The sequence below is a fragment of the Prionailurus viverrinus genome, unplaced genomic scaffold (assembly GCF_022837055.1).
Source record: "Prionailurus viverrinus isolate Anna unplaced genomic scaffold, UM_Priviv_1.0 scaffold_53, whole genome shotgun sequence".
NCBI lineage: Eukaryota > Metazoa > Chordata > Mammalia > Carnivora > Felidae > Prionailurus > Prionailurus viverrinus.
Window position 1 is genome coordinate 1,323,286 of NW_025927616.1, and position 23,313 is coordinate 1,346,598.

At 46.2% G+C, this 23,313-nt stretch overlaps 1 protein-coding gene across 1 annotated transcript in view; it reads left to right on the forward strand.

Annotated features, from left to right (window-relative positions):
- Nucleotides 1–23,313, forward strand: part of DNAH14 (dynein axonemal heavy chain 14) — a 328,550-nt gene that overhangs the window by 86,145 nt on the left and 219,092 nt on the right. Inside the window, exons 16-23 of the mRNA XM_047848102.1 lie at nt 387–432; nt 522–619; nt 4,497–4,663; nt 5,382–5,726; nt 11,901–12,242; nt 14,707–15,076; nt 16,850–17,037; nt 19,971–20,216. Coding sequence (XP_047704058.1) covers nt 387–432; nt 522–619; nt 4,497–4,663; nt 5,382–5,726; nt 11,901–12,242; nt 14,707–15,076; nt 16,850–17,037; nt 19,971–20,216 — 1,802 coding nt within the window. The remainder of the gene's footprint in view (nt 1–386; nt 433–521; nt 620–4,496; nt 4,664–5,381; nt 5,727–11,900; nt 12,243–14,706; nt 15,077–16,849; nt 17,038–19,970; nt 20,217–23,313) is intronic.

The window sequence follows — 23,313 nt, forward strand, 5'->3', positions numbered from 1 at the left end:
TAAGAAATAATATCATTTCTCAGCAGTATAAATGTTAAGAAAGCTCTAAGCACAAGCTCACATCATCTGTGGTGCATGTGAGCGATAACACCGTTACTCATTCTGGTCTCCTACGCACACCATTCTCAGTCCTGGGGCCTGATGACCCCCTTCCTGGCAGTGAACACCCCTGCGTGCTTGTCAGAAACCCAGGCCCTCAGACCGCAGCTCGGCCCTCATTATCACAGTCCAGGGTGTGGTGGAGTGCTAGAATGCTACCTCTTAGGTGACCTTCCCGCGTATTCTCGGATGTCTGCAAAGCACTGCCACGTAGCAAGTGGTCACCTAGCTGGTTTAAATACCAATCAGTGTTTCATTCTCTCTTTTTTTTCAATGGACTCTTGTAGACATAGAAATCATGACCGAGTTCGAGAATAAATACATGTGTGATGAGTAAGTAGCAGACCTTTTTGATATTACAAGTAATTGTAGTCTCTGGTGGTTACTGCATTTTTCTGAAATATGCTTTTATCTTTTTTCAGGTTTTCAGAATTTGCTACAAATCTCTTCATAGTTCCCAACAGATTAGATTTTTCAAGAAAAATTCAAAATATGGTGACTGACATTGAAAAACGTATAAGTAAGTGTTTTTGAAGCGTAGCTAGATACACTGTCTCCTTCGGGAATATTCTCTCAGGCTCAGGCATCTGATGTTCACACCCAGTGGTGGAGCACACACCACACCGTCCATTGGGATCGGGAATGTGCAGTCTTTGGGATCAGTCAATGTGAATTTGGGATTATTTGAGGATGTGTGACTTCTACACGTAACTGTGGAATGCATAAAAGACGGGAATTAGGAAAACAGTGTAAGGTTTGGGTTTTTTATATACCACAGAATTTTATAAGACTTAACTAAGTTATATCTTACTAGCATAACAGATACTATTTCCATCTGAAACCGATTTTGATCAGTCCTTTTCTAGTTCTGTGTATCCAGTCTGACACTACACAGCTATTACTAGCCTGGCCACCGAACGTGTCCCTTCCTCTCGGTCTGAGTCTTAAAACATCTTAAAACAGCAGGACCCGTGGCAACTCTTAGAAGGTGTATATTTCCTCTTGTTATTAGTCAGTTTGGGGAGGGGTATTTTGAGATTGTCAAATATCTTTTTGTTTCTTCTGAAAATTTTACCCCCTAATTTTAGCCTTTATTAGCGGATCTTATCACCTTAGCAGATCCATTTCTTTATTCAGTTATTTATGTAAATGTGGACTCACTGATCTACATTCACATTTGTATATGTTTGCGTACATACGTGCATCTGTGTGCATGTAAACTTACTTGAGAAAAAAAATAAAAAACTTAAACCACCCCATCATTTCAGCTGCCTGCATATAACAACTATGTGTTTTCACATAGTTTTTGCATTTTTACCTTCATAAGCATACAAGAGTGAAACTTACATTTAAAATGGTTTGTTCTCAGGGTGCTTGGGTGGCTCAGTCAGTTAAGCATCTGACTCTTGATCTCAGCTCAGGTCATGGTCTTGTGGTTTTGTGAGTTCGAGCCCCGCACGGGGCCGTGCGCTGACGGCTCAGAGCCTGCTTGGGATTCTCTCTCTCTCTCTGCCCCTCCCCTGCTCGCACTCTGTCTCTCTTCCTCAAAAATCAGTATTAAAAAAAAAAACTTTAACAAAACATTTTATTATCACTTAGCGTTCTATTGGAGGCATTTTCCTCATGGCTGCAGTCGCTCTCATAATTGTCACTTAGATGGCTAGATAATACTCCCTTACACTAACGTGCCATAATATGTTTAACCATGCGTGCACGATTAAACGTGCTCATTCCTATACCCAGTCATGAAGTTAACATCTGGCACACGGCTTGTGGCTTCCGTGGGTCCTTCTCAGACTAAGTCCACAGGAGCGGCACTGATGGGGCAGAAGTCTTTCTCATACCGCTTGGTAGTTCTTCTGGGTTAAGAAAATTAACCCTTAATCTTTAATAGGAGTTTTAAGAAAAATGGGGCATTTGCCTTGATTTTATGGTGATATTTTTTCCTAAGCAGAACATTATTTTTAAAGTATAACATTTGTAGAGCCTTTGGAAAAAGGCTTCAGGGCGTGGTATCGTAGAGACGCTTGCCCATATTATGATCACATATTATGAACAACATTCTCCTACTTGTCTTCTAATTATGATTTCATTTTTATGTTTAAGCTTTCGATTGCTCTAAAATGTATTTGCATACACTGACTTATAACTTTTTCCCAAAGCACTAATGATGTGTCTGTCCCAGTATCATTCGTTGAATAACCCATTCCTCACCCTCTCTGACTTGAAACGGCACTGTGATCATTTATTGTATTTCAGTATTTTATTTTATTTCATTTTTGGACTGTGTCTATAACTCGTGTGCCAGTACTGTGCTGTTTTAATTATGTCACATTTTGCCCCCAGGGATTTCCTAGGTTCAGGGATATTTGTGTTAGTCTGGGGAGTGTAAAGAGAGTATTACTGTTACTTAATTTGTTGCTCAGGTTGGCCTTATTTTCAGAGAACTGCTCTTTCCGGATGGGCCCTGTGCCCTTTTGTGGAGAGCACTGTAGCGTCTTTGGGCACAGGAGGCTCACACCCGTCTTGTGTTTCCTCGGGGACAGCCGCGGGACCAGCTCACTGTGGGAGTGGGGCCGCTTAGAGGCCCATCAGTGAAAAGACCTAGAAAGTAACGTGGAAAGTAACAGTGTAGTTACTGACTTGTTACGCAGGTAGAGTAATGTCAGAATGGCTACTCCGCACCTGCTTGAGACGCAAATGTATCAACCAGAGTGTTTGTGGACGGTTTTTTCCCCCTCTGTCCTTAGAGTGTTCAGTCAAAACACGGCTCTCCAGAGTCTCCTTTGTTACCCCTCCTCTTGAGTCACTAGTAACACAGCAGGCTACTTTGTCACCATCCGTGTTCGTGTTGGGTTCTCCCGGCATCCTGCTTGGCGTTGCGCCATGCAGTTTGTGGGTTTTGACAATTACGTATCCGCCATCCAGGTTCCATACAAAACCACTCCATCACGCCCAGGTTCCCTGGTGCTGCCCCTTCGTGGTTGGACCCTCCACACCTCTTACCCCTGGCAACCTCCGATCTGTTTCCTGTCTTTATAGTTCTGCCTTTTCCAGAAGGTCATACAAGTGGATGTGTAGGTAGCCTTCTGGGTCTGGCTTTTTTCACTTAGAAAGATGCATTTCAGATTCATCCATCTTGCGGCGGGGGACAGCAGCCTTACTCTTCTTCATTGCTGAGTCGTAGTCTACTGTCTGGATATACCAAAGTTTCTTTCTGCAGTCACATCTGGGTCGTTTCCAGTTTGGGGCAATTATGAATAAAATTGCCGTAAACATTCACATACAGGTTTTTGGACAACGTAAGATTCCTTTTTTCTTGAGTTGATAACCAGGGGTGGGTTTGCTGGGTCATATGGTAGGTGTATGTTTAATTGTATGAGAATTGTAACGTGGTTCTATCATTTTGCATTCCTGCCAACAGTGTATAAAGCTCCAGTCACTCTGTATCCTTGTCACCTCTTGGTATTGTCAGATTAAAAAAAAAAAAAAAGTAGCCATTCTGGTAGGTTGTAGTGGGTCTCATTGTGGTTGTATTTTGTTTCCCTGTTCATCTCTTCATAAGCTTATATGCATATGCTTGGATACATTTTTTGTGGTCAGATCTTTACATCTTTTGCTTATTTTCATTAGGATGTTTGTTTCCTTATTGTTGAGTTGTGAGAAGTCTTTATATGTATCGTCGATACAAGTCTTTTATGAGATACAAGATTTGCACACATTTTCTCCCAGTCTGTGCCTCATCTTTTCATTCTTTGTCACAGAGTGAACCTTCTGAACTCTGATAAAGTACGGCTCACCACTTTTTTTCTATTATGGGTTATGTTTTGTTACCTACAAACTCTTTGTCTAACTCACAGCCAATACAGATTTTTCCTGTATTTCCTCTTGGAATATTAATAAAGTTGTGCTTTATATTTAGGTATATGGCTTATCTTGAGTTAATTTTTGCATAGTGTGTGAAGTGTAGGTTAAAGTGTTGTGTTTGTTGGTTGGTTGGTTTTTGCCCATGGACACCCGGTTTTTCAGCTTGTCTGTGAACGCACTGGCGGTGAAGCTTTGTCTCCCGTTCATCCCCTCGCTGTGCTGGTCTAATGCTCTCCACGTGGCATCACATAGCATGGGCATTCCAACTATTTCTTAATGACTTTTCTTAGCTTCTATTTAATTATGCCTCGCCCTGACACCGCCCGGTACCTGTGAGTGGTTCTGTTGTTTCCATAATATTAAATCCAGACTTTTACACTGTCTTAAATTCCGTTTATCGGTATGGAATCCTATATAGCCCTCATAATAAATGAGCCCCAGTCCAGTAGTTTTAGATGTCATGGATAATTTTAAGGTGTTGTTTTCAGTGGGACATCAGAAAATACTAACTTCCGAATTATGTATTTTAGCCAAGATTATTCCTCTTTGCCAAGATCCCCGCCTGTCTGTCTTTACTGAATCGGTTTTAATTGTGAATTCACCTAATAAGACTGAAAGTGGCATTGCCTGTAAGAAGACAACCAGATGGCCAGATTGTCAGGTTCTTTTTGAAATGGATCCTACCTACCAAAACAAAGTGAGTTTAAGAACGATTTGTCTTAGGGAATACTGGGCTGATTCTTAGATTAAGGGGATTTATTGAAAAATTTGAGTATCCTAACCTAGGACAATTGAAATGCCATTTCCATCCTCTCCCCCGTCTGTCCCACTCATGTGCTTTCAGCCCAGTTCTTCTCCTTTGTTCTTTTCCAACTTCCCCTCCGAAAATGAGCTTTCTGTTTTACGGTTCCTGCGTGATATTGACTTCCAGTCGTTGACCTGCATTGGCCCCTACGTTCCCGTTGCCATCTGGCTGGGTATTTTTGTTCAGATTTACAGGAGAATCTAATTGTCCTCACTTGGGTCAGATGATTCCTCGTCCAATAGCTGTGTCTTGGGGGAGTTCACACGGTACATAGAAGTGCCCTGGTGCAGGGCTGTGCACAGTGTCTATTCTGAAGTGGGATGTCAAGGGAGGGAATGAGGGAATTGGCGTTTCTAGGCCATGGCTCAAGACAACATGCTGACGATAAAGATAAATGGCTTGGTAGGCCTTTTCAGAAACACCACATATTTAAAAGGCTCTCTTAATTTCTTAAAGTCTTATGTCCAACATAGTTCTTTAGTGTAGGTTCCCAACAAAATGAACTCCACAAAAAACTATGGTTTTAAATATCTTAATAGAACTATTAGCCCCTTAGAGCACAAGTTTTTTTACTCTTAAAATTCTGACTTTTTGACATTTTGATTTACAGATTGCCAGTCTCCTGACTATTATTGGTAACTCAATGGGCCTGGTCAGTGCTTACAGCTGCCAGTTTAGAAAATACTGTACCATCGTACAGAGTGCCAAAGTCATGAGTATGAACATGTCCTCTATGGAAGAATTAACTCCAACACAGTTTAAAACCATACTAGCTAAATTCAGAAAGTATCTGAAACACATTGTCAGCATGGTCATTGAGAAACGCATTGGTATTTTCAATGTTACAAGTCTCGACTATCAGTCAGAATGCTTACCATATGTTGAGAATATCATACGTCTGAGTCACGACCTCCTGCGATCTGTAATTGAAAACAAGAGCACAGATCTATTAGAAGTGAGTATTTTTGGAAATGCCTCTTGCGTGAGAGTCTTTACGATTATTAGGTTATAATTTTAAAAGACGTACTTCGGAAACATACTTGATGAGTGTTATCCTCAGAAATGTGATACGTATTACATTTGTTTGGGTCTTTGATCAGATGTCATTTCCTCAAAGAAACCTCCTCCACCATCTCTAAAATTGCACCCCACGTTTTCCCTTTTTTCCCCGCTGGGAATCGTTGCAAGATTATAAATGTGAAAACGACATGATACCACTTTCATTTCTGCAGGGACCACTCTGGCTGCAGCGTAAAGAATGGATTCAGCTAGGATGAGACGGGAGGAGAGTGGTTTCTGGACTCTAGGGGAGAGGTGATGAGCGCTCGGCCAAGGGCAGTAGCAGTGTGGAGTCTGGGGAGCAGAGGGAGTTGAGATCTATTTCAGAGAGAGAATCGACAGGTTTAGTGATTGGCAGAATGTGGGACTAGGAGAAAGTCAGGAATTAATGACACTTGCAGCGTGCTGGTTAGGCAGCGGGGTGGGCCGTGGGGTGCAGGAGAGGGAGCACCGTGCTTGCTTCACGGTGCCGTCCTCAGGTAGAGATGTGCACGTGTGTATGTCCGGCCAGCAGGAGGGAGTCGGTACGGGAGCGCACATTTAACACCCGGCGTCCACGTGGTCCTAGAGGTCGTCAGAGTGAATGGGAATGCCCCGGTCATGTGTGTGGTGACGATGGAAAAGAGCCTCCAGAACATCAATATTTAGGAGGTTGTTAGAGGAAGGGGAGCCTGCAGGGTGACCGGAGACATGGGGAAGCGAGGGAGTGTCCGCAGAAGGAGGGAGCGTTTAGTAGTTGTTAAATCCGTGAAGAGTGAAGAGGATCGCAAGTGTCCGTTAGACCAGAGGCACTGTGTGCTGTGTACGTTGGGGTTCCCGTCATCTTTACAACCACAGCAACCCTGAGACACATAGGAAGTCACTTCTGGCTCACTCGGGACCGAATTCCCCCAACAAGGATCCGAAAGCCCCCAAAAGGCTATTAAACGACGGGTTTCTCCGTCTCGTGCGCAAAGAAGTCTGGGTGCCGGTCGCCCAGGCCGGTCCGATGGCCGCACGTGGCCAGGAGCCCGGCGTCTTGGCTCTTTCCGCTCGGCTCCCGTGGTGGGGACTGCTCCACTCGCGCCGCGCCCTCACTTAGGCAGAAATTCGGGGAAGCGGCAGCGTGGTGCATGTGACTGCACGTCCCCGTGCCGCCTCCGCCTCCGGCTGCAGAGGGACCCGGCCCAGTGGGTGCATCTCAGGCTCCTCTTCCGTGGCGGCGGAGGGAGGCAGGCCAGAGAGGGGCAGCTTGAGCGTCAGGTCTGCCAGTTCACGGCGTCTGCGCACTCGACGCCTTGGCTGTCCGCACCCTTCTTCCCGTGTATGGAAGTTTACGGGGCACAATAAATATTCCCACTCTGGGAATAAATATACCCTGCTGGGTACTGAGCCAACTGAGAAGTAAGACAAGGTAAGGCGAAGGGAGATGAAAATAGTTCCTTTGTTGTTGACTGATAAGGTGGACCTTAGGGAAGATGGCTTCTATTTATTTAAAATTAGCCCTCCCCAAACTGAAGGTCAGAATGAGGGAGAGACTCAGCCCTCTCGGCACCGGCTGCCCTGGAAACTTTGGCCAGCCCCTGGCCTTGTCCATCAGTGAGCAGAGGGGAGCACACGGCCTTTGTGGGGCAGGCTGGCTGGCTGAGAGGAGGTACCTGTGCTGAGCCTGGCACTCCTTGCCCCCACACTCCGCGTCTCGGGAGTCACTCGGCTTCCCTGGGACGTGGGTGCGAAGCGGTGGGACACCAGGGGGCTAGGCGAGCGGGGCTCCCTCCTCGTGGACACCTGAGAGGTAGGGGTGACTGTGGGCCCCACGCCACGTCTGGCCCTCCTTATCAAGTGCAACCTGGCCGCTTAGTGTTCTGGTGATCCGTAAATAAAGACCAGGCTGCAGCCCCCCTGGCCCGGTGTAAGATGGTGAGGGGACAGGGTAGCTGTAATTAAAACTTCCCTCCAAAAAAAAAAAAAAAAAGAAAATGGAGAAGTAGCTATCTTTAGTGGTCTGCAGCTAATACCAAATCTTGGTGGACAGAAGGGACAAGAATTTGCTTCTCGGTAGACTAATTTCTGTGCTTAGTCAGTCTGGCAGCCTTCCTCTCAGATCTCGGGGGAAATCTCCGTCTCTCGTCCCCTGCGGGCCCGCTTGTGCCCGTAGGATGACTCTCTGGGTGTATCATTCTGCGTGACCCGCCCCATCCGAGCCGGGCATTGGTGAGGTTGTGCTTGCTGGGCACTGAACAACTATGGCAAGGGCATGAGTTTGGACACCTGGGTGGGCCTTAGGAAGCATCACTGATGACTATTAGGCTTGGACTTTCTTTTTTTTTTTTTTAAATGTTTGTTTATTTTTGAGACAGAGACAGAGTGCAAGTGGGGGAGGGGCAGAGAGAGAGAGGGAGACACAGAATCTGAAACAGGCTCCAGGCTCTGAGCCGTCAGCACAGAGCCCGACGCGGGGCTCGAACTCATGAACCATGAGATCATGACCTGAGCCGAACTCGGATGCTCAACCGACTGAGCCACCCAGGTGCCCCAGGACTTTCTTCCTTAAATACTTTTTCCCTATCTGCTTCTGGTTAATTGCATACAAGTCCAGGTGTGATTTTTAAACCTGAGACCTTTTTATATTCAGCTGCTGTCTGTGCTGCACACTACGGTTCTGTGTGTGGCGCTGTTTGGAACATGGACTTGGGGGGAAGTTACACCCTTACTAGTCCGCCGGCGAGCTTTCTGCCAGTCCTGTCGTCCCACCTTCGGCGAGGGTGCTCGGTTAAGGCAGGGCTCTAGTCACCTCTCCTGCTAAGGCCACCACTGAAGCCGCCTCTTTCATTGAGAGCTCAGAAGCGGTTAGCTGTCTCAACTTCTACGGCCTTTGACTTCAAGAATCCTCAAGTCGACTCTGTGCAGAAGGCAGAAGATTTTCTTACCAGAGCTGCGGTTCCCTCAGTCTCTGCCCAGCTTCGTGTGGCGTGAGGTCATCTCCCGGGGTTTCACTGAAAGTAACAGAAGAGACAGCACGCGATACCAAGTTTTCCTACTGTTTGCCCGAAGCTGTGGCTTTGGTTAGCGCACGGGATCAGCCCCAAGCAAGAGCAGGCACCATCGTGACCACTATTTTGCCACCGCCGGTAACAAACGCGGCTTCCCAAAAGAAGACAGTCACCAGATTCAAGTGTTCCCAGCGTCGCCGTCCTCAGGGAAGTCAAATCCACAGGGCGGTCCCACCGCGCTCCCGTTTCAACGGCTACAATTGAAAAGACCGACAATAGCACGTGCTGAGGAGGACGTGGAGGGACCAGAGCTTCCAGTCGTTGTTGGTGAGAACGAAGCAGGTGCAGTCACTTCGGAAAACTGGCCCTTTCTTATAAGGGGACGTGTTCACCGACCACTGGACCCGGCAGTCCCACGGCACCTCGTTTACCGAACAGGAATAAAAACAAGTCCACACAAAGACTTTGACTCAAATACTCGCAGAAGCCTCGCCCACAAGTACCACACCACAGCCTGTAGTGAATCCAGATTCCCCGCAAGACGTGAGCAGAGAAAAGGCGGCACGTTCGTGCGTGGGCGTAGCGTTCACCGGGGAAAAGGAGCTTAACTCCCCCTACGTGCGATTTGGATGAATCTCAAAAATACGTTGACCGAAAGAAGCCAGACACGAAGGAGTGCCTGCTGGACAGCTCCGTGTGTATGTCACGTGACAAGTCCGAGTTTACCCGTGGTCACAGCAACCAGAGGTGGCTGTGTGAGGCCAGGGGCAGGAGAAGATTGGGATGGGGCCCGAGGGGTCTCAGGGCAGTGAAAGCTTTCTATGTTTTGATTATGGAGGTAACTACACAGGTGCATAACTGTGTTAAAACTCACCCTAACGTTCAGTTAGCATCTTTTATATGTAAATTTTGCTTCACCTGATTTTTTAAAAAAAATCTTGGCCTTTCCATTTCCTATGTGGAAGACCTTAGTTAATATCCTTATTCTCACCCTACCTCAGTTTCTTTATCTGTAAGTTGGGGATAATATCAGCCACTCACCTGGAGAGGTTGTAGGAGTGAAATCAGGTACCGATCATAAAGCTCTCAAACGCTTCCGGAACACAACCCTAAGACACACGTGAGCCTCCGCAAACCGCATCTCTGCGGCTGGAAGAATCAGGGTTTTTTGTTCCAGAAAACTCTCTGAGTTGTAATTGGTTTAGGAACCTGTTCTGAAAGTTCTCTCTGTTCATCCTCTCTCTGGCTTCTGCATGCTCCCTGGTGTGTTTTTATTTATTATTTATTTCCTGAGGCTTCGGGTAGCTTCCCTTGATGTGGTTAAGGCAGTTCCCCTATCTGGATGAGAGTTGCTAATCTGACACGAGTAATTTTTATCAGAAATGAATTTTATCAAATGCTTATTCTGCATCTATTGACATAATCATGCAGGGTTTTTTCTTTAAGCCTTTAATGTGGTTGTTACATTAATTGACTTTCTTAGGTCGCTCTTGCCTCCAGACTGCCTTAGCGGCCAGCATGCACGTGCACATACACGAACTTTATATTTTAAATTTTTTTAATGTTTATTTACTTTTGAAGGAGAGGGAGACCGAGCGCGAGTGGGGTAGGGGCAGAGAGAGAGGGAGACAGAGAATCTGAAGCAGGCTCCAGGCTGCAGCCCAACGTAGGGCTTGAACTCACAAACCGTGAGATCATGGCCTGAGCTGAAGTTGGACACTCAACTGACTGAGCCACCCAGGCTCCCCTACAGGCATTGTTTTTAGGACTTTTGCATCTATTCCCGTAAGTGAAATTTGTCTGTGACTTTCTTTTACCATCCTTATCAGTCTTTGATATCCGTGTCCTACTAGTGATATAAAGGAAGTTAAGGTATATTTCACCTTTTCCTGCCCTCTCTTGCGCAAAATTGGAATTATCTGTTTTCTTTGTGATACAAATCTGCATTTTAAAATGTTTCTTTTCTCTGGCCTTTAAATGGGATTTGTGGGTAAAGTCAAGATAGCTATGTTTACTCGGTCTTTTGTTTTGAACATTTTCAATCAAATGTGGAAGTTTTATCCTCAAAACTATAGATGAAGACTCCAAGTTTATTAAGGTAAAGCTACTTGCTCAGGGTCACACAGTTAGGAAGTGCTGGAGCTGGGGTTCAGACACAAGCCTCTCTGTAAAGCCTGTTCATGTGAACTGCTGGTGGGTTAACAGCGGTGACCTCTGAGTGATGGCGTAATAGGGATTTTCTCTTTTAAAAGCTTTTTTGTATTGCGTGTTTTGTACGAACATCTATTTGACGATCAAAGAGAATATAGTGCTTGAAAAATTAGACACATACAGTCAATTAATTCAAGCCTGTGAAATTGAAAATGGAAATGACATTGCTTCCAAAATCACGCATGAGTATTCATTAAGAGCCTGGAAATAGGAGACAAAAATAAAAATTGTAATGTGAGTATAGAAATGCAATTATTTTGAAAATTTCACAGAATGATATAAATACACTTAGGAGAAGTATTGATGTTATGCGTATAATTATAATGAATACTTATAACGGATAAAAATAGGATTTGGAATCATGTTTGGGTGAATCATAGCTCTGTAACTCACTACACCTTTGCCTGTAGTGAGGTCAAAATTGAATCCCTCTGAGCCTCCTTTCCTCCTGCATAAACTGGAGAAGACAACACCGAATGAACCAACACGCGATCAGAGCAAAGCGGGATCACGTATATATAGAGCTGGGATGTACACGCTCCAAACGTGGTAGCAATTCCGCGTTATCCACGTGGTGGCCACACCCTTCCCATCGTTGTTGCGTTCATTTCTTAGGGACAGAATTATTCACAATATTACTTCCTTTATATCTAAGCGTTTATTTTATATGCAGGTACCTTCACGTTCCCTCTATTAACAATAGAAAGGATTTGAGCGTGTTCATGCTCCAGTGTTTAAACACTATCTAGAATAATGTCTGGATGATGTCTTCGTTTTCTTGTGAAGTTATAATTCTGTAAGGTAGTGACAGATGCTAAAAGAGTAATCCGTCTTCTAAAACCGTGAACAATCCTTCTGTAGTGACAATTGATGTGTTAATGATCCAGGTTGTGGAGACCTCACTGAGGAGGATGGAGTGCGATCCCACTGAAATTGAAGAATTTGTGGAACATTTTGCTTTTTTGGAGGGGATTTCCTCAAAATTGTCTGTGTTAGAGAAAGAACACTCCGTCGTTGCTCAGCTGCATTCTGTTGTAAGGTATTACCAGGTCCAGATTTCAGGAGAGCAAATTGCCATCTATAAAATTCTTCTTGTCAAGTTTGGGCAGCTAAAAACCTCCATGAAGTTAAGGGAGATGAATAAAGACGCCGCTATTGCTAAATTCAGAGACAATCTGGAAGCTCACATCACGGGTCTGCGAGTTGACGTCAGCAACTTGAAGGCCAAGGTCAGTGTGTGTTTTTCATCAGAAATCAGCTGGTTCTTAGTTTCCCGTAGGCCTAATAAGCATAGCGGCACTTGCTGCCTGCAGAATCTTAGGTAAATAATTTAACCCAAGTATTCCTCACCTAGACTCCGCAGACAGCACGTTGGTGACTTGTGAACCTCAATGGGAGGAAAAATTGCATGTCTGTTTTCACGAACCTGTAACTGACATTTACTGTAGACCGAAGAACTGACATTCTTCGGTGATGAACGCATGCAGACCACGAACAACAGCACAGGGGTGACTTTTTCCGTAGGATTCATCGTTCTGCCACAGGAGGCCCCTGGCCCAAAGGGCTAGACCCGGGAAGTCTCTCTGGGCCTTATTTCAGGCCGGCGGTAACGAGCGCTACAACTTGAGTCACTTCAGAGGAGCAAAGCGTACGATAAACACCCTCCCCGAGTGTCAGAGATGCTGTGTGCTGCGTGCTTTACGCCTGTACCTGCCTGCAAATAACAGAGAGATTTAAGGAGGTCTAGTAACTTGCTGAAGGTCACACAGCCAGCCAGAGCCAGGCTCCAGAGACCGTGCTTGTGTGCGCCCCTCTGCCCTCAGCACCACCCCAAGTTGTGAGTCCCATACTGACTGTGCCTCGGGCACAGTGTCATTCAGTGAGATTATGCCTGTTCCGTTTCTCCACCGACACGGGCGATCTGTACTGTTTCACGCCGACACCGGAAGGTGCTTGGTGCACACATCCCACCTGCGGTCTTTCAGATATGACTGAGGGGCTCTTGGGGGCTCAGGTGGGCGACTGACTTTAACTTTGGCTCAGGTCCTGATCTGCGGGCTCGTGAGTTGGAGCCCCGCATCGGGCTCTGGGGCTGACAGTGTGGAGCCCGCTTGCGATTCTCTCTCTCCTTCTCTGTCCCTTCCCCTGTGCACTTATTGTAAATAAACAGTACTCGAAAGTTACAGGCCCTCACACAAGTGTCCGGTTTACACAATTCACATTTGTTAAAGTGTGCAAGGTGGGACACCCGACCGAGACCGGGGCCTGTGTTGCAGGTCGTGTGCACCAGTGAGCTGAGCTGAGCAGGTACCGACCTGTCTCCACCAGACACACGGGGTGGGGCCTCCTTACCGCCTTCTGGCTTGAACTGTAACGTTTCACACAATTTACGTACCTGAGGGCTGAGGTCCCTCTGTGAAGATCTCAGTTGGAAAAGGCAGCAGACGGGGCTGCGGAAACCGACCGCCTGTGGGCCAGGAAGACCCTTTCTCCAGCTGCCTCTCCCGGGGGTTCCTCATTGACAAACACAGATGAATGGTCACAAATGGAAAAGTATGGGAGACGCCTAAGGAAAACTTTATTTTATACGCATGACACGGGCGTCCCTCTTACAGAGCACATATTAAGCTCTATCCATTATCACCAATACCGTTTAGTAGTTTTATACCGCGTATTACGTTATGATTGTTCTCAACGTTTACTGGGTGACCACACTGCACATATCACAACGTCACAAGGGTCCATGAGGTGTTCAGAAGTAAGTGGATGGAACTGTCCTTCATCTTGAGAAGCTGATAATTTAATACGTAATAAATCAGGGAAGACCTTTACTTCTATCTTTGTCTGGAGGTCAGTGTTGCAAATGCCCACAATTTCGTGTGCGGTAGTCAAACCCAGATACAAGGCAGCGTGTGACAAGCGCCCTGAAAATAGTACAAAGTCACAGAGTTACGGGGTGCCTGGCCACCTCAGTTGGGTCGTGAGTTCAGGCCCTGCATTGGGTGTAGAGATTACTTAAAAAAAAATAAAATCTTTTTAAATTTTGTGTAATGTGTATTTTTGAGAGAGAGCGGAGAGGGATAGAGAGAGAGGGGGACACAGAATCCGAAGCAGGCTCTAAGCTCTGAGCTGTCAGCGCAGAGCCCAATGAGGGGCTCGAACTCACGAACTGTGAGATCATGGCCTGAGCCGAAGCTGGATCCCCAACTGACTGAGCCACCCGGGTGCCCCTAAAAAAATAACATCTTAAAACAAAAAATTGTACAAAGTTAAACAGAATCAGAAAAAGGAAATGACTTCAGGAGTCAGCCATACCCTGAAACTGCCACTTACCATTTGACGATGGGACAATTATTGATAACTAGAACTTCCCTGAAAAATTGCGAAAAATATTAACTCCTCTCAGGACTGTTGTCCGGATTTAGTAAGTAAGGTAATGTGTTACTTAAAGTTCCACAGTGCCCCAGAGAGGGAAGTGCCCCAGAGAGGGGAGGAACACGACAAATTATTGCTACGATGGTAATAATAATTAAAAGTCCTCCTGATAGACACAAACAATTATAAATTAAGGACAGTCCTTGGAGATGATGATTGTTTATTAAAGCTTAGGTCACATGCTAACCTGCTGTCAGTAAAACATGTTGGGGTCCTGAACGTTATGATCTCTTAGAATGTCTTCCTGCCGTGTTTCAGATCAGAACTCCTGTTCTGCTCTGTGCCGAGACTGGTGTGGCCAGCGCCATGGAGATGATGCAGACACTCACGGAGGAAGCCGCGGGTCTGGCTCACAAAGCTAGAACCTACTCCAGCTTCCAGCACTGCTTTGACGACGCCGAGTCCCACATGCACTCCCTGAACATGGAGGACGTCGCGCAGATCGTCCGTGCGGAGATCGCCGACATCGAGTATGACCTGACCTTGAGGAAGACACTGTGGGCTGCACAGGAGGAATGGAGAACGCTCCTCAGGGAGTGGAGGAACAGACCTCTCCACAGTGTCGACACAGAATCCATGCAGAGAAACGTTTCAAGATGGATGCATGTGATCTCCGTGCTAGAGAAAGGTAACGGCATCTATTTCAAGCTTTCCCACCTAGAATTACGCACACCGCATGGCCGCTGGGTCAGGAAGATCACTGTTCTTGACCTTAACTGCTTTGCCTGTTCCCAAGGCCTGGCCATTAGTGGCTGGAGAGGCGGCACAGGAGCGTAGGGGCCAGAATCGTTTCCTGAGGACGAGAAAGATTAAAATTTGGTGGGAAAAATTTGTTTTGAGTCATAACAATTTTGTGTATTCTTTAGAAGCCATTTCCCTAGGCCAGACCGCAGACGCTTCACCACGATCGCGGCTTTGATGACAGAGGCCCACCCATACGCAGAGGGCTCACCCAGATGCTCACTGTTTTCGCCCACAGCTTCCCTTGGCCAGTGGGAGAAATAGCTAAAAAGTCCCTTTGAGAGGTTTCCCTTCTGCGAATCCTCAAATTTGAAATCTCGCCGACACTGATGCTCCTGTTCCAGCGATTCTGTGAGACCTGTCCTCTCCGCAAGGCGAGTGTCTCACCCCCCTGGCAAGGGAGCACCTTCGCTCTTGATGCTCCTCCCTTACCCTCAGGACGCTGCAGACTGCAACCTCCTCGCCAGAAAAATACTTGACCTTGCTCGGGTTTGAATTCTACGAGAAATAATAACAATATCACGAAACATTTAGAAAAGAGGAAAGCCGGGGACACATCATCCGTGGTGTCACTCTGGGACGTGACGCTCATTCTGCGAGTCCTCTCCCGGCGCCTTGTCCCGTCTCTGCCCCAGCGAACGGTGTGTGAAGTAGCAAATAGACACTGCTTCTCTTGTCCACGGTTTCCCAGAAAAATCTTGCTCTTTTCCAAAATGTAGCCTTAGAGAAGCCAAAGCTATTCTCTTTTCCTTTAGGTCTCCAGAAACATTTTATCATTCCGCATGGCTTTATGAAAGAAGCCCCATCTGGACAGATTGGATATTCAAGCATATAGGTGTAGTTTTTGGGTTTTCTGAGTCCCCGTCTTTGGCTAGGCCTCTGTCTCCTGTCTTTTTCTTTTAGGAGGTTTGAACCTTCAGCGGCAGAGGTTTTGAGTCCCGTCTGGCAAGGTTTTCCAGGGCCAGAGGACAGACTGGCCCTGGTCTGTGGCAGAACTTTGACCTACGTGCCTATGTTGCAGTGTTAAATATGTTCATATGTTTCATAAAAAACGCTAGTGAGGGACCCCCGCCCTTTGATGGTCCTCCTTACTGAGCAGAATGTAAAAGCCCCAAACCTGTAACAGTCTTTTGAATGTGTATATGTGTACTAGTCTGTATATCTAGTCAGTAAAAATCTGGGAAACTTTGTGGTAGCTGGCCAGCCCTGGCGTCAGATTTGCCAAGGAAACTTGGCTTTGCTGGTCTCGGGTTTTAATCATCAGTTCTGATAACTGTTCCTCTTTGTTTTTTCTTTTAATTTTTTTTTAATGTTTATTCATTCTTGAGAGAGACAGAGCATGACTGGGGGAGGGGCAGAGAGAGAGGGAGACACGGAATCCGAAGCGGGCTCCAGGCTCCGAGCTGTCAGCGCAGAGCCCGACGCGGGCCTCGAACTCACGAACCGTGGGATCGTGACCTGAGCCGAAGTTGATGCTTAACCGACTGAGCCACCCAGGCCGCCCCTGTTGCTCTTCGTTTTAATCCACAGTTGATTCCTCTGGGAGGGTGATGTTAATAAAACTCACTATTTTAGTACAGCCTAATAACTGCAAAACTAGAATTGTTAAATAGCAAACTTGTTTTCTGGTTTAAAAAGTATGATTGGTTGTTATTTGCAGGTTTACCTAAAAACGACCTGGTGACCCATCTTAAGCAATCAGTGACAGAATTTAAACAAGGGCTGCCTACTATCATAGCTCTGGGAAACCCCTGTCTGAAGCCAAGGCACTGGGATGCTCTCCAGATTATCGGAAAGTCAGTTTCTCTTGATAAGAACTGCACAGTAGAGAATCTTCTAGCTCTCAAGGTAAACAAAAATTATTTGAAAACAAAAATAGGTTGAAATACCAGAGGGGCCAGTTTTTTAAGCAAGTGAGTAAATCTGCAAGGAATAGGAATTAGAAAAGGGAGGCGTTGGTCGACCGTCGTGCAAATGGGAGTAAGGCTGGCAGGGGACAGGTGGTCAGAAACTACGTGTAGCTGCAGGGACGGGGTACGCCGTTCCGTGGCACCGTGATCCCGGTGATTCGAGAGCAGCGGCAGTGGTTTGCCTGTGTGACAGATGAGACTGGTGTTTTATTTTGTAGCGGGGCTACTTCTCACAGAGAGCACACCTTCTAGGAACAGAAACATCAAGCTGCTGTATTCCGTTTCACATCAAATGAAGAGCATGTTGGGATGGCTGTGCCGGTAACTTGATACGATACTTAAAATACACAATTAGGAGCGATGTGCTTTGCCGTCTAGGTTTTGTTATAAAAATAGAATCCGTGATTTATATGGTTACAACTTTTTCTATTTTCATAACTAGTTTACAGTAAGCTTCATTTTTATTTCAGGCTTCGTGATTAACAGCCTCTGTTGTCATTTAAAATAGAATTTCATAATTTTCTACTAAATGGTCTGTGGAAATGAGGAAATGGGGGGGGGGGGGATAGTTTAAGGAATTTAAAAAGAAGAAGTTTAAAAGACACCTTTAGGTGATCTTTAAAATTAGATTACTGCATCTGTCTTGCCCTGACCTTGGTTTTCCCCCTGAACTCACATATCCGCTTCCCTATTTAGTAGGTGCACTTACGGGTCTCAGAGACTTCCCAGGTAGCGTTCTCCGTCTCCCAGACCCCACTCTTCCTTCCCTTCCCCGTCTCAGCACATGGCGCCTCCATTGTTTTCCAGTGGCTTAGGCTGAAAGTGATGAACTAACCTTTCAGTCTTCTTTTGCTCTCTCTATCCTCATCCCGTCTAAATCTCTTACCCTCTCCTGGGTCATCACCAGGCCTCCTAACTGATCTGTGTGGCAGCGGTGAATTCAGCAAAATGTCTAGATAATTTAAGAACATATATGTCAACGTCATCGGCTAGGTGTATCCAAAACAGCATTCCAGAAACATAGCACAACTGCAATGACATTTTCCTTTACAAAGTCTTGGGCTATGGGAGTCAGGATCCCTGGGCAAGTCACGTAAAGGGTGACATTTGGCAGTCTAGCAGCAAGCACTGAAAGTGAGGGCAGACGGGCCTCGAGGGGATCAGCTGGTGGGCTGGTGGCTCCAGAACCTGAAAGGGTTCCAGCGCGCTATCCCTGTATTTCTAATGTGAATAGGTAGTTTAAAAAGGGATTCTCATGCAGTTTTCGAAGGATCCAAATTAAGACAGTTAATGCAACATCTGAACGAAAGTGAACAAGGTCTTCAGCCTCTGCAACGCTGTCGGCGGGAGTCAGAGGAATCCTCTCTTCCCGAGGTTGATCATTGCAGTGGTCAGAGGGGAGAGCAGGCCATCAGCTGCTCATCTTAACCGAACTCCAAGAGTTCCTGGAAGATTTGGATCATCCTGTTTCTGTTCACCAACTTACGTAGTAGAGCGTGGGTACCTAGATGGACAGGATTGGGCCCAGGGACCCAGCCTTCATTTCCTACAGGATGCGTATCACGTGGTTGACCCAGAGACGGACGGCGGTCATGCTGCAAGACTGCTCAGGACAGCCCGTGACAGGAGCCCACTTGTGGTCCTACCAGGTGGATAAATGATGACATTATATGACAGCAGTTTCTGTCCAACCTGTTATGTAGTCTCTGAAAAACCTGTGACGTGTCACAACGTAAATTCAGAGGAAGAGCTCGATAGTTTCCATAAAACGAACACAGTCACTTGGTGGTTGATCTTTTTCACTTTAGAAACCGTGTGCTTTATCACAGAGGCAGATAATCAACGATGGGCCTGAGACTCATCTGAAGCCTCTTAGATATTACCAAGTTATTTGGGAGATCCGACCATTGGTCAGTAGGTCCCAGACTCAGACCATAAGGCGTTGAAAGGGCTATACGTACACTTCGTTGAGATTTTGCCCTCCACGTTCTCAGTGTCTGGAGTTGGTTATTAGCAATTTCAGAATGTCAGCGTGACGCACAAGGCTCTTTGTTCGGCACAGAAGCTTGGCGGTCCTGTGGTTGCCTATCTGCCTTTGGCTGAATAATCTGCATCCAGAGGCACGCGTCCTTCTCAAACTCTCTGTTTAGGCCATAAGCATTCAGCTGATTTCATCACCGTGATGCCCGTCTCTGGTAGGTGATGAACACTGGTCGTGTTTTACCAAAACACAGGTTCAGGCATCACTCTTCAACCCCATGGAGATGACATGTGGGACCAGCGGGAGATCCTTGGAGGGATAAGAGCAGTTAGCCCGTGAGTTAATTCTCCGATGTGGAAGTGCAAAGCTCTCCCAGTATCTCTGTGGCAGTGATTGTGAGATCTCGTATCAGGATCTTGTCTGTGGGGACTGGAAAGAAGGCCTACGCGTATGCTCCATCCACCAATGTATGCTCGAGCCACTTATCCTCATGGAGATAAGGAAGGGAAGGGAAGCCGGGGAAAGCTGGGTCTTTCGGATTCCGTTCTCTCAGATCGTCGTATCACGAGAATTACTGTCAGAAGTAAGAGTGTGTCGCGGAGGGGTGAGGCCGTCGGCGTTAGTGCAGAGAAGGGAGAGCTGAAGGGGGTAGGGCCATCTGCACGGGTACCGAAGGTGGTGCCCACTGACCTTCTCGCGGGCTGCAATTAGAGGAAGTGCACGATGACTAGAAACTTCACTGAGAGCTCAGAGTGGGAAATGGGAAATGGTTAGGAAGGGCCTTGTCCTGAGGGTCAGGCCGGGAGGGGCACGCTCACGGAAGTCCCGCATCGTAAGCGCATCAGGAATCCTTCACCCGCTGAATATTAAAGAATGATGTTTCATTTCAGATGTTTCAGCACCAACACGAAATAAATGAAATCTCAATCTCCGCCACTAAGGAGGCTATTCTTGAGAAAACGCTGTTTAAGATTATTGATCTGTGGAACACGACCCCGTTACACTTGGTTGTGCATCACTCCGAGACGTACTCCGTCCTGATCATTTCGTCCATAGACGACATACTCACTCAGCTGGAAGAGTCTCAGATCACACTGGCAACAGTTAAAGGGTCTTCCTCTCTCGGGCCCTTTAAGGTAAATATTACGGCAAAGGGAAAATACTGTCATTGTTTATAGTTTTATTTGTCACTTTAATTTTGTGCATTCCACAACCTTTTGAATTGTGTAAATCATGTATATACCCATATAGAAATGAGATTATTTAGTATTTTGAATAGTAGAAGTAACTTTTTTGGGAAACATTAACTGTTCATGAACAGTTGTCATAAACTTCAGTTTGGGCAAATAAAATAAGTTTAAATCATACAAAAATAGGACCCCGTAAGCCAGGACTTACCGGCAGTGTCACTGCTACTGGAAACATCCGTGGTTCTGGCGGGGCCCACGCCAATTCCACTGCCTGCAGACTCTGCTTGCTGACGCAGTCGCTTCATTTCTGTTTCCTGTGCGGTTGCTCTTAAGATGAGTCCTGTGTGTCCACACCTGTGTGTGTCCCTGCCGTTTGCTAGAATGCATCATGATTAGGAATTGAAACATCGGGTCAGCTCAGGTTCAGTGGTCCTGATAGTCCCTCTCTGCACAGCCCCACATCCACTAACACGGCCAAGAATCACTTAAAGAATTAAGGAAAGTCAACAAGGCATGTAATAATATGAACGTCCTTAATAGTAAAGGTACCATAATGGATTATGGGTAGTGTGACAGAGAGAAATGTGTACCCATCAAATGGAGTTCATATTATTTGCAAACACACTAGCATTTAGGGAAGGTGTCAGTTAATTGAACCTTAGAGGGGGGAAAAAAACTCAATAAATTGCAAAAAAGGGATAAACCATATAAACCATATCCTCCAACCACAGACATTAAAATAAAAAATGAACAGAGAAACAACAAAAAATAGACAACAGCAGCAAAACTATCACAAAAAACGAATTTAAAAGCATCCATAAGAATATATAGGAAATGTACTAAAATATTTTAAAATTAGAAGAAGCAGAAAGAATTCTAAATCAAACCTTGTCACAATTGGCTCAGAGCCCCGTGAAAAAGAGGATTTAGAGCACCCGGTGCTTTCATTAAAAAGTAAAAGTAAGGGGCGCCTGGGTGGCTCAGCCGGTTAGGCGTCCAACTTCAGCTCAGGTCGTGACCTCACGGTTTGTGAGTTCGAGCCCCGTGTTGGTCTCTTTGCTGGCAGCTCAGAGCCTGGAGCCTGCTTCGGATTCTATTCTGTGTCTCCCTCTCTCTCTGCCCCTCCCCTACTCACACTCTGCCTCTCTCTCTCTCTCAAAAATAAATGAACACAATAATTAGAAATAAATAAATAAAAAGTAAAATGAACGTAGTGAATGGTCCATGGGGCGTACTCAAGCTGAACCCGCGTGCACACACACGCGCACACACACCTGCACACGCACATACATGTACACCTGCGTGCACGCACATGCGTGCACACTGACTTCCGCTTCCAGGTGAGGGACCAGATTCACCTTCCGCCCGAAGCACCCACAGCAGAACAGAAGAAAAGAGACGGGCTGTGCTTCCAGGGCGTGACATCAGGCATCGAACGACAGGACCCCACAGAGAGGGGAAACAAACGAGAAGAGCCGAGGTGGCCCCCACCTGAGCTTGCAGGCCTTGCGTGGGGGTGAGCAGGGTGACCCGGCCAGAGCCTGGAAAGAGGAGGTGCTGCTGAAAGTCGGCCGGAGCCTGCAGGCTGCAGGACCAGGGGGGCACAGCTCCAAGGGCCCGTGGAAGTACTGATGCTGGCACGTGAACTCCAGGAAACTCCCGGGCACCCGGGAAATGACCACGTGTCAGGGTGAGGGGACCACTCACACTGGGCTGGGAGCAGTGCCCGTGTCCACCAGCCGCATTCTGTGAGCGGTCGATGGAGCGCTTGAAAGGCACAGCAGTTAGCCTTATGTTAAACGCTGCTCTAACACACCTTAACAGCAAAACCCGTGATGATGAAACCGGTTCTAAGCAATTTAACAGCACTCGGAACAACGCTCAGGAATATTCATAGGAAAACATTTATAGGAAAAGTATCCAGTACCCACATGATAAAATCACCGTGTCTCGAATCCAACCAAAAATTATCAGACATTTTAAAAAGTAAGAAAATGGAATTCATAATGAAAAAACTTTACTGATGGAAATGGATCCTGAACTGATGCAGCAGTCTGAATTGGAGACGAGGACGGTGAAACAAGTAGATTGTGGAAGACCATATACACCAGATACAAACGTGGAGACCAAAGTCACACTGTGTGGATAAAAACTGCAATACCTTAGGTGAAATACACACCCTGGAGGGGGGGCGGGGAGGGAGGGAATTGACTGCAGGTCAGAAGGTGAAATGCACACTGGGGGGGATTGACCGCAGATCAGACTTTACAGGAAAGAAGATGAGTGACTTTAAAGTTTTAAAAAGAAGAACAAAGTTAGACCATCAACACTACCTGATATTAAGACTTCTTGTAAAGCTAATCAAAACAGTTCTTTGTATTGGCATAAAGACAGACAAATGGAACAGAATAGGGATTACAGGAGCACCGGGGTGGTGGTGGGGGGGCTCAGTCGGTTAAGAATCCAACACTTGATTTCAGCCCAGGTCATGATCTCACGGTTTGTGGGTTCAAGACCCACTCAGGCTCTGCGCTGACAGTGCGGAGCCCGCTTGGGATTCTCTTTCTCCCTCTCTCTCTCTCTGCCTGTCTCAGTCTCTCTCCCTCTCTCTCTGTCCATCCTCTGCTTGCACTCTGTGTCACTATCAAATAAACCTAAAAAAAAGAATAGAGATTACAAGGAAATTATGCGTGCATACACACACACAGGCACCTGATTTTCAACAAAAGTGTAAAGACATTTCCAGAAAGAAGTCTTTTTAGAAATGGTGCTGACAAAGCCAACAGTTACATGCAAAACAAATTTTTAACATCCCCTCAAGCCATATCTTGTAGCACATGTAAACTTTAACTCAGAAGCAGATCATAAACCTAAAAGATCAGAAGAAATTTTTGAAACCTTGAGAAGAAAACAGAAAATTTTTGTGACCTCAGGCTAGGCGCTTTTCTTCAGCGTGACACCCAAAGACTGATCAATAGAAGGAAAAATCTATCAACTGGATTTCATCAAAATTAAAAATTTGTGCTCCTCAAAAGACACTGTT